Raw genomic sequence first — 11,205 nt, 5'->3', positions numbered from 1 at the left:
GCTCGTATTTTCATTTAAACATCCTAACCAGAAAAAAAATACAGATTGCCCTGCTCTGCCTCTGATTGGCTAGTACTTGTTGCCATCTGGGTCAGAGCCAATTAAGCAGGATGCGGGTGGGGAAAAACTCTGCTGTCTCCTGTGTGTATGGGGAAAGGGGAGGGACAGAGGGAACAGGCAAGACGAACTCCTACGTTTAAATAACATATAGAAAATATCTGCTTGGCAACTTATTATGGATCAGATTGAAGATTGTATCCTCTGGGTGTTATCAGGTGTAAGATGCACGTACTCGACTGTGTGGATAAAGCACACGAACCAAAGAGCCAAAGTGGTCAGTTTAAAATTTAAAGTTATAAAATAATTGTGTAATTATGATTATTAATTAATTTATTGATTTATTTGAATTTTGTTTACTTTTTGAAATGTGCCACACTGATTTTCAGACATTGCATCTATTGTAGTCATTTTTGCAAGTAAAGCCCTTTTTATTGTGTCTATTGACCTTTGTCTTTTAGGTGGTTAGGGGGTTCAACGTACAGTATTCTCATGCGTCTGTAACTTAAGACCGGTCTGGGCTTCTGATAGAACTATTGTCTGTGAGTGTTTTATTCATGTTTTATCTCACAGAACTGACAGGTGTTACCATGTTCCTGTAAACAGGTATTATTCATTTTGATGTGAAAGCGAAAGAAAAGCTCACACACGTGATCTGTAACTCCGAGCGACGTGACATCAGGAGAGTTTAAAATATGTGTTGTGCGTCATCTGTTCATATTTTCATTCCCCATCTCCACAGCAGCAGCTCGACTCCCGCACAGCACGCAGGTAAGATACATTGCAGTTTACACTGTACACTAGTAAACTACACACTGATAACTATAAAAAATGTTTCTGCTGAATTCAAAATCAGCCGTAATGTTGTTTTTATTTTTATTTTCTGTAAAGTTCAAACAGTGTTTTAACCTTTTCAGCTGTGATGGCAGCAGCAGTCTTACCCAGCAGCAGAGGACTGGCTACAGTCAGAACCTCCAAAGGCCTCCTCCTCATCTTCTCTCTGCTCAGTCTGATTCACGTCTCAAGTTCACTGTTAGGCTATGACAAAATTGTAAATACATTTTTATTTAATCTTTTATTTGTACTGTAAAACATTTACACATATACGGCAATTCTCCATGGGCTCATAAACACTTATATCCACATTCATCTTTAAATTTCAGATGATGTTCGAGCAAAACATGAGGACAGCAATAGATTACCTAAAACGAGAGAAGGTGGGTCAGATAGTTATCAACACATTCTTCCTTCATGTCATATTTGGTTTGTGTGCATGCAAATAAATATTTTAAATAAATAAATATTTTAGAAGTATGAACAAAGAACTGCATTTCACATCCGATTATCTTTATAAATAACCACAGAAAGAGAAACTAGGAAGTGCAGTATATACATCATGCTGTAATAGTAAATTTCATGTGTGCTAAAAGTTTTATTCTCCTCCATCAGGCGGCAAATCAGCGTCGGACTGAAACTCTCTCAGAATTACTTGATCTGGCAGGTTCACTCAACACCAAGGACCAGCTGGTAAATGAATGAAAACACATTTGTTTGATTTACAACAATAAGAATAAGAAAAACCTTTATTTGTCCTGCAACTGAGAAATTGCAGTTTGCAACAGCATACAGAAAGGGCAGAATAAAAAATAACAACAGCAAAAACAGTAGCTTGAAATTCTTATGAAATAGAATAGCATAAAAAAATTGCACAGATTAAATTTTGTAAAACCACTGCAAGTCATCGTGAGCTAATCAGAGAGTTGTTCAAAAGTACATATGTAAGAGCAAGTCTCTCATGATGATGTTTCTGGGAAAATTTCAGAAAATATTCAGAGAAAACCTCCAGAGAGCAGCGAAACATGCAATAAAACAGAAGGTGAGTTATTCATTTTCAATGTTGCTTATGTGCTGGGTGAAAGAGTTACGTGCTATGTGTGTAGGTAGTAAACTAAAATTAATGGAAAATGTACATTTCAGTGAGTGTTTTTAGTGATGTGATACAGTGTAGTCTGTGAGAAGGGCAACACATGCAGTGCATACTACTTGTAACAGGCTGGTACAGACTGGCTGCAGAGATACACTGTACATTAGACAGATGTTCAGTAGTTCCAGTGAAACCAACTGATGGAAACAAGACGGTGGCCAGGTGCATGTTATCAAGTTGATGCTGCTGACAATCGGTCTGAGCGAGACTCCTTCCTTGATTATCTTAGGGAGTCCATAGATACATGAGGTGGCCTCCCCAAGGTACAGGGTAGTAAAGTTGTTATTTAATGGCAATTCAAGCTTCTTACTTCAGCCTTAGTTGGGCTCTACATTGGGCCAATTGTTGCTCCTAATGACTCTGAATTTGTTCTGGCGTTAGGGTGAAAGTTCAGTTCCCTGGCTAAGAAATCTTTTTCAGTTGAATGAACTCCCTATCTGACAGTTTCATCACTCAGCCGAGTGTGGTATCTCTATCAGTCAGTTCTACTGTTTGGTGTGACTAGATATCCTTGGTTTGTAAAGGAAGACTAGAAACTTCCTCCAAAATGTCCTTCGGCAGGTGCGATGCCAGTTTTTTTGAGCATGTGTTCAGCTTCTGACGTAAGAGCATCAATGGTGAAGTGAACCTGTCTCAAGTTGGGACTTAGCTTAGCTGCACTTTAGGTTCAAATGAAAGTGGTTCCTGTAATCTACAAGTTTCCTTGATGTCCACTCATGCTACCATTCAAAGGGTGCTTGTCCCGATAATTTCTTGAACGTCCAGTGATAGGTCGTTACAGGAACATTGTTTGGAGAAGGAAAACTGAATCCAAACAGATCCATTTGATCTCGGGCAAACAGCTGGTCGTTGGCTAGACCCTAGTCATGCCATTTTCAGGGTAACAGCCACAGCCATCCTATTTAAACTCAAACTCCCCACCAGTCTCTTAGAACTGAAGAAGCTACTTGGATGAAATATCTTCAAGAAACCCTTCAAGTCCAGTTGCTCTCATTTCAGCTTGTTTTCTGGATATACCATGATCTGGTAGACTAAGAACCTTCACACACACGTAGCAGGCAGATGTTACCACAGTTACAGTTTTAGAGTTAAGTTAACTATGGAAATTCATGGTCAAATTGAATGTGTGCTAAAAGATATATTTTCCTCCACCAGGCAGACGAGAAGCTTGACCTTACATCACGTTCAACACTATTTGACATAGCCATAGTGCAACTTCAACCTTCACTGCAGCTCGTAAAGTCTTTGGTTGATGACTCTCCATCACTAGAAGAAGTGCTAAATATCTCAGAGCGTTTATTTGAGAAAGGCAAGGTTTACTTGCGCAAGAAGATGAAGACCTTTGATGAAGAAAACCTGAAGTTCCAAAGGGAACTGTAAGAAATGAGGAATTTCATCAAATTCCCAGCAGCGCTGAACTGAACTTTAACATCTTTATTTTCCATGTGTGTCTCTGCTGATCTGTCATGTTATGCTGTTTACGTTCTCAATGACAATATATAAAGGGCCATGGGTAATATAAAGTTTGCCAGGACAATAATCATGTATCTATAAGCGTGCAACATTAAAATATATTCCTGTCAGTGTGAAGATATACCCTGTAACTGTGTTTTACTGTCATTAAAAGTTTGATTAAAGACACAAGATGTCAAGATGTGGTGATGGAGATGCTTTTAATTGTCATTAATCGTTAATAACAAAGAAACTTGTGTGTTGTTGCCGTGGAGCAGTTGCCAGCGTTGCCTGGTTGACAATCCAACCTTAAAGAGGCTGGTGTTTATGCTTGAGGCTACCCATTCGTCAAACTCCTCCCAACCCTGACTATAACCTTCAACCTTTAAAGGGGAACTCCGGCGCAAAATGAACCTGGGGTTAATAACACATGTGTACCGAGTTCGACCGTTCTCTGGTATTTGTTTTCATGCATTTGTTTTGTTAGTCAAATGTGACCAGTTTTCTTGCAAACCGCTATTTAGCGTATAACGCTAGCCTTCGGGGCACACCTACACATAAAAAGAAATCGCTATTTATTTATTTATTATCACAATATCACCACACTTACACGGTAGCATAAATAGGGTCTCTACATGTAAACCGAAGCATTGAGAACTTTGCAAGTATACAGGCAGTTTATTAAAAAAGGAACACAGTACCGTTCGCGTCTGGCTCGCATATCCAGGCGGGCGCCATCTTGGGGAAACTGAACTGTCTGTTGCCGGAAGAAAGCACTGAGAGCATAGAGAAGCACTGAACGAAGAGAGTTCAGTTTCCCCAAGATGGCGCCCACCTGGATATGCGAGCCAGACGCGAACGGTACTGTGTTCCTTTTTTAATAAACTGTCTGTATACTTGCAAAGTTCTCAATGCTTCGGTTTACATGTAGAGACCCTAGTTATGCTACCGTGTAAGTGTGGTGATATTGTGAGCCTTGTTAGTGGTATAGAAATAGCGATTTCTTTTTATGTGTAGGTGTGCCCCAAAGGCTAGCGTTATACGCTAAATAGCGTTTTGCAAGAAAACTGGTCACATTTGACTAACAAAACAAATGCATGAAAACAAATACCAGAGAACGGTCGAACTCGGTACACGTGTGTTATTAACCCCAGGTTCATTTTGCGCCGGAGTTCCCCTTTAACAACCTCAGCGGTAGCAACAAAAATCATAAACATATTGATCTGCATTTCTTCCTGTTACAAATCTATCTAGACACAAACAGGTTCAAGGCAGGCGAGGCCAAGGTGCCGACAACAGGTAAAAAGCAGAGTAACTGATTAACTGAGCTTTCATTAATTCATCAAAATGGTGATAAAGCCCAGGCAGGGAGTGCTGGATGAAAATCTAAAACTGAAGCTGACATCCAGAGATAGAGGCTGGAGGTGGCGGCAGAGATGAACAGAGCATGGAGAGAAAAGATGGTGGATCTTTGTCTGTGTCAGATTATTTACATAATGGTGATGGATGCTGATTGGAGAGGCCTCCTGGAAATGTTTGCCTGGGACCCCAGTAGACAGATAATAGATGATAGAGTACTGTGCTGTGGGTGAGACTCTGATCTGGCTTCACCACACCTGTCTCCACCCTGGCATTAAAGGGGAACTACTGTTTTTTACAACCTGGACCTTACTTCTGGCATAAAACACGATTGTTTACTCACCCATATAACTTTGGTGTCATTTTTGTTTTAAGTAACGTATTATCTGTAAATAACGTACACAGGCAGCTCATTTTTACATGTACCACAGATCAGTCAGTAAAAGAGAACCAGAAGATGTCAAGGTCTGTAACTGGAAAGACACAAGTTGCATGCGCTGGAATGTTGTCAAACTGTTTTAGGTCGGTTTTTATGTCCCAAAACTGACCGGTGTTATCATGTTCCCGTAAAGAGGAAACGAAAGCAAAAGCACAGCTCATAGAGCACAACCTGACAACAGGAGCGTATAAAACATTTGTCGTTTGTCGTTCACCACCTACGCATCAAGCTCTCCTCACTCAGCAGGTAAGATCACTGAACGATAAGATAGTTACGCTAAGCATACCGAAAAGTTTCGCTATAAATTGTAAAGAGGTTTCATGGTTCACACACGTTGCTTTTTCATTTTCTATCAAATTCACAGTGTTTTATTTACAGCTGTGATGGCAGCAGCAGTCCTACCCAGCAGCAGAGGACTGGCTACAGTCAGGACTTCCAAAACCCTCCTCCTCACCTTCTTTCTGCTCAGTCTGGTTTATGTCGCAAGTTCACACACAAGCGACGACAAACTAGTACGTTGTTAGTTGTTTAATCTTCATTTTTTGATACAAAACAATTACTCATCTATCCATGTACAGTTACCACTACTATAACTCATCATGGGCTCATTCACTTGGCATTTCCTTAATTTACAGTTTAGATACAATGCTACAGCAGTTATCACACTTACATGATATATCTGGGAAATTTTAGAAAATGCTAAAGGAACGCTATCAGAAAGCAGCAGAGGAGCTAAAGAGAAAGAAGGTATGTCTGGACAGTAATCCATGTAATCTTTCATTTCATATTCATTTTGTTTGCATGTTGGCTGAGAGTCTGTTTGTGTGTAGATTCTTTGTCAGAGTATTCATTTAAAAATTGCATATCAGCTGCAATTCATCCAGGAACTGCACTAAATACAAAATAATGTAAAAGTAAATGTAATGTTTGCTAAAAATGTTTCTCTTTTCCATCAGGAAGACTACAAGCACAGAGTTGTAGGTGCTTCAAAAGCATTTGATGAATTAATGGAGCAGCGTGTCCCTGTTGCAGAACTAGCGAAGGATGTCTCTGTGGAGTTTCCACCGATGTTAGAAATCCAGAAGGTTATAGACCGTTTCTTGGAGAGCTCCAAGACTTACATAGAAATCAAGATGAAGAGCGTTTCTGCAGAACTAGCAGACGATGAAGAGAAGCTGAAAGAATTGGAGAAAGTGATAAAATTCAAAGAGGAACATCAAGCTGAGCTGTAACAGTTCTAATTTCCATCTGCTGTGGAATTTGAAATTATTGTTTTTCTTTTTTTCTTTTTCGAAGAAGTAACTGCAAATTACATAGGAGGGGCACATCCAATGTTACTACAAAAGTAGTCTGGTCAAAACACTTTTCCTGCATTGGGAGAGAAAAAGATATGGGTCATTCTGTCACTTCTAACTTTCTCTTTGATCAGTAATTGTCTGTGGCTGTGTGGTAATGTTGTGGTTAAGGAACCTGAATATTAGCAGAGCAGAGCAGCAGCTTTGAAAGAGACTGTTGGTTAATGCTGGGTAATGTAGTTTTAATGGGCTGTGTTTCAGATACTGTTTCATACTTGTTCTGTTGTCTCACAAAAGAAATAAAAGAATATGTGAATGTTTATGTGTTTATCTGGATTGTGGCTACATTCAAACACAAACAAACGGTGTGAGAGTACAAACACATATAAATCATATCATGCCTTTATTTTAACTAACTACAAACTATATAATACTGAAAGCCAAAGTGATTTTAGAGAAAAAAAAAGATAAATATAAAAAAGAATTTACGCAAGTAAGCAATGACCCAACTGCATACGGTTGCAATATTTAGTTTGAAATGAAAAAGATCTGAAGAATGATTGATTATTATATTTACCGTGTAAATAATTCATCATGTACTTAAAGCTCAGTCTGCAGTTCTTTCATTTACAAAAATGGCCGCGTTTCCCAAACGAGTTAAGAAGCTCTTAGCGCTAAGATCTTCTTTGGAGCGCTCTTAAGAACGCTCCGAAAGAAGAACGCGTTTCCCAGAGTCGCTCTTAGCTTAAGAAGATCTTTCACTAAGAAGGAAACGTAAGATCGATCCGACCCACTCTTAACAGCCTTCTTATCAAATGCTCAGTGATCATAGCCTGCCACCAGGGGCGTCTAGATTTCTAGGCTACAGTGATCAAGCTGCGTCAGGGAAATTTATATCCTCCACTTTTTGAAATAATAAAACAATGTTTAATGTTGAAATGCACTCATAGCTGTGGGGGACTGGCGCAAGAAACATAGGCTAATAGTAGAGAAGGAAATTATTATTGAAGTACACGTTTAAGTTTTCCACACATCTGCATATGAGTTTACACATAAAAAACATCAACCACCCTGTGGCATTTCACAGATATCAAGGAAACAGATGTAATTGAACTCAGCTGAACCTAATCCAGAGAGGCTTCACCTGCTACTCTATATAAAGGCGTTGCCAAAGTCCGCGTGTGTGAGAAACCATGGCTGCAATACAGCACATTCTCGCTGCTAATCAACAGCGTCGCCGAGCGCGGAGCCAGACGGTTTATATAAATGTTTATGTGCATCAGCACTTCTCCCCACTCGACGTACTGTCAGACCGGGCTGTCCAGGAAAAGTACCGGCTGCCCCGTGCGACGATCCGACGGCTGATCACTCTGGTGTCTCCACATATCCAGAGAGCAACCCGCCGCAATTTTGCCCTCAGCCCGGAGGTGCAGCTCCTGGCTGCTCTGCGGTTTTATGCAGTGGGGAGCTTCCTGGAGGTGGTAGGGGACGGCACAGGCCTCAGCAAAGCATCTGTGTCCCGGAGTGTGGCAGCTGTGACACCGATTCTCCTGCGCCATGCCCGTACCCACATTAAGATGCCCACCAGGTCCGCCAGGTCCATCAGGGGTTCCACGCAGTGGCTGGGATCCCCCGGGTGATCGGTGTGGTGGACGGCACCCTTATTCCCATCCTCAACCCTTCCTTGGTGGATCCGTGCTGGATCAGCAGGAAGCATTACGCGGCCATCAACACCCAGGTTGTGGTGGACCACAACGGCCTCATCATAGACATCGTCGCCAGGTGACCAGGGGGCACACATGACAGCTTCATGTGGGCCAACTCCGCTGTGGGGCAGAAGGCTGGTAGAGGAGAGTTTGGTCGGAGTTTCCTCCTTGGGGACAGTGGCTACCCTCTCCGGAGTTACCTCGTGACGCCGGTGACCAATCCAGCAACACCTCAGGAGGAGAGGTTTAATGAGGCCCACACACGCACCAGGACGACGGTTGAACGGGTGTTTGGCAGGTGGAAGTCCCGCTACAGGTGCATTCATCGTTCGTCGGGGGGGCTGCGCTTGTCACCACGCAAGTGTTGCCGCGTGATTGTTGTCACCGCCATGCTGCACAACATCGCAGTGCGCGTTGGCGCAGATGAGCCGCCTCCTGTGGATGACGAAGAGGACCATTCAGAGGACGAAGCCCCGAACCCCGCCCCCCAGGATGTGCGAGCAGTGCTCCATCAGGCCGGTGCTCAGACCAGACAGGAACTCGTCAACCTCTTCTGAGGTCCAACAACCCCAGCCCCTACCCCTTCACCACCAGTCACCAAGCACTGATCAGCAAAACAATCAACCCACAACCACCACACCACCCATATCAACTGTCAGGCCTGAAGGCTGAAATAAATAAACAGAACTGGTTCTATATATATATATTAGTAATACTTTGTGCAATCTTTGCAGTGGCAAGCGCTTTCTTAACGATTTTGCGTGCCGAAACAAGGAAGCACTCATACGTGGGTACATACGTAAATTCGCAGTCAGTTGGTCTGCCACACCAACTGTTACAGAAATAGTCATGATTCCAAAAAGTAAAACCTCACTTCGTTGTTGGTCTATATGAAAAGCGGTTGTTCACTTTGTGTGTGACGCTATTTTCCGCGTCTTTGTTATTCCAACCGTGAGTTCTTTGGGGGAGAAACGAGAATTCGCACGTACCCTGAATTACTTACACCTGGCTTCACATAGTCGCTCCTATTCGTCCTTGATTGTTAGTGCGTTAGTGAAACGAGTTGAGCATGGATGACCAGACAGTGCTATGTCAAGCCTCGCTTTATCACTTATTTTGGATGTCTTAATTCTGCTTTTGTGAAATACCCCTCAGGAAACAAGTGGGAAATTACCGGCAAAACATGCTGTGCTGTAATGAGTAGTAGTGAGAAGCACGTGCGTCAGGGCGCACATTACGCACACGTCATGAACCTACGCTTAGATGAATTACTTGAAATTACAAATTGCCTCGGACTTTTTGTTGCTAGGTTTAATACTCATTTCAATGCAAAATGATACACACAATACATGGTTGAAAAGGAAACCAAAGTTTATTGAAAGCATAATGGGGGAGGAGGGGTGGCGTCTCCGGCTTCACTGGGCCGTTTGGGCGTCTGCATCACCTGCAATGAAGGGGGATTGATTAATGAAATTGAATGGGATACATTGCGTAATGCTAATAAAACAAAATAGAACTGTCCCGTACCTGAATCCTGGGGAAGGATGATTGGAACGGAGATGGAGGGACGGTTGGACTGTGCCTCGGACAGCGCCAGCTGTCTCCGGTGCAGCTCCAACCTCTCCTGCTTCATCCGGACCATCTCTTCCTGGAGAGCAGTTTGTCTCAGGAGCTGGTCCTCTATTCCCCGCAGCACCACCAGCTTCTCCCTCTCCAGGCGCACCAGCGTCTCGCTGCAGGTGCAGGTGGTTATTGCAGGCCGCCCGGTTAAGCCTCCCCGCATGCGGACACTGGGCCGTGCTGGTTGGCGCACGGGGACAGGGCACGGTTGTGCGGGGACAGGGCACGGCTGTGTGGGGTCGTCCTCTCCTGTGGGCGTGCACGCCCCTACTCCGCTCCCGGATGGCTCCTCTTCCTCACTTTCTGAGAGGCCCTCGTCCCCCTCAACGTCGATGCCCCCTGTGATGCCTTCAGAGGCCGTCTTCCCTATGATGGAGAGGACTTTCTCTTCATCGGGAGTGAGGGTCGTCCCACCCGGTGCTCCACCACCCGTGCCCATGGCTTCCCTTCTCACCTTGGCACTCTTCTTTTTGGTCAGGCTCTGAAACTCCTGCCACTTCTTTCTGACAGCACCCCAGTCACGCAGGCCACATGGGCTGGAGGGGGACATCTTCTCCGCTATAGCCTGCCATACACGGTTCTTCACCGTGATGTTTTTTTTCCCTTTTGTTCCTCCAAATAAAACCTCACGGTGCTGCCACACCTCGTCCACTAGGACGCCCATCTCCTCCGCGGTAAACGACGGTGCCCGCTTGCTCTTTTTGCTGCCAGTTTCATCCATTCTCACATGTGTGTGCCAATATTCATGGGGGTATATATGCGCTAATGGGCTTGATTACTACTTGGATACACCTGATGGCATACACACACTTAAAACAAAAATTAACTTAATGCTATGTCCACGTGCAAACACTTTGTTTGAGCAGGAGAGACGCTTATAAACAACGCTGTGTGTGACTGCGCGCTGCGCTCAGCGCTGATAAAGGAGTGGGTGATCGATTAGCCTGGCATCGATTGATTCAGTTTCAGCACCACCGCGGTTGACAGCTCCCGTTAAGAGCTTCTTAAGAAGCTTCTTAGGCTTGATCTTAAGGTTCTCCTAAGAAGGCAGTTAAGAACGTTTCTGGGAAACACCCGTATCTTAGCGCTCCTTCTTAGCCGAACCCTTCTTAGGAGCCTTCTTAAGTCCTTAAGAACGATCGCATTTGGGAAACGCGGCCAATGACTGCATCTCTTATATTGTGCACCTCTTTATTTATTGTATGGCCTAAAAATACATCTTTGAATTACAATAAACTTTGTCACTGGTTAATGGGAGAAACATATTTACATATAACATATCATAGCTGCTTC

At 43.4% G+C, this 11,205-nt stretch overlaps 1 protein-coding gene across 1 annotated transcript; it reads left to right on the top strand.

Annotated features, from left to right (window-relative positions):
- Nucleotides 1-979: 979 nt before the first annotated feature.
- On the top strand, nucleotides 980-3,780 carry LOC311494457 (uncharacterized protein; the record flags this gene model as incomplete). The annotated part of the gene is made up of 5 exons (XM_084553520.1): nucleotides 980-1,108; nucleotides 1,221-1,274; nucleotides 1,507-1,584; nucleotides 1,880-1,933; nucleotides 3,197-3,780. 5 exons carry the CDS (start codon nucleotides 980-982, stop codon nucleotides 3,419-3,421), a joined length of 540 nt encoding a protein of 179 aa, XP_084409646.1. The 3' UTR covers nucleotides 3,422-3,780.
- Nucleotides 3,781-11,205: the final 7,425 nt, after the last annotated feature.

This window comes from Chelon labrosus (assembly GCF_963514085.1).
Source record: "Chelon labrosus genome assembly, chromosome: 1".
Classification (NCBI taxonomy): Eukaryota; Metazoa; Chordata; class Actinopteri; order Mugiliformes; family Mugilidae; genus Chelon; species Chelon labrosus.
The sequence above is the reverse complement of the archived record's forward strand: the minus strand, read 5'-3'. Positions and strand labels throughout refer to the sequence as shown.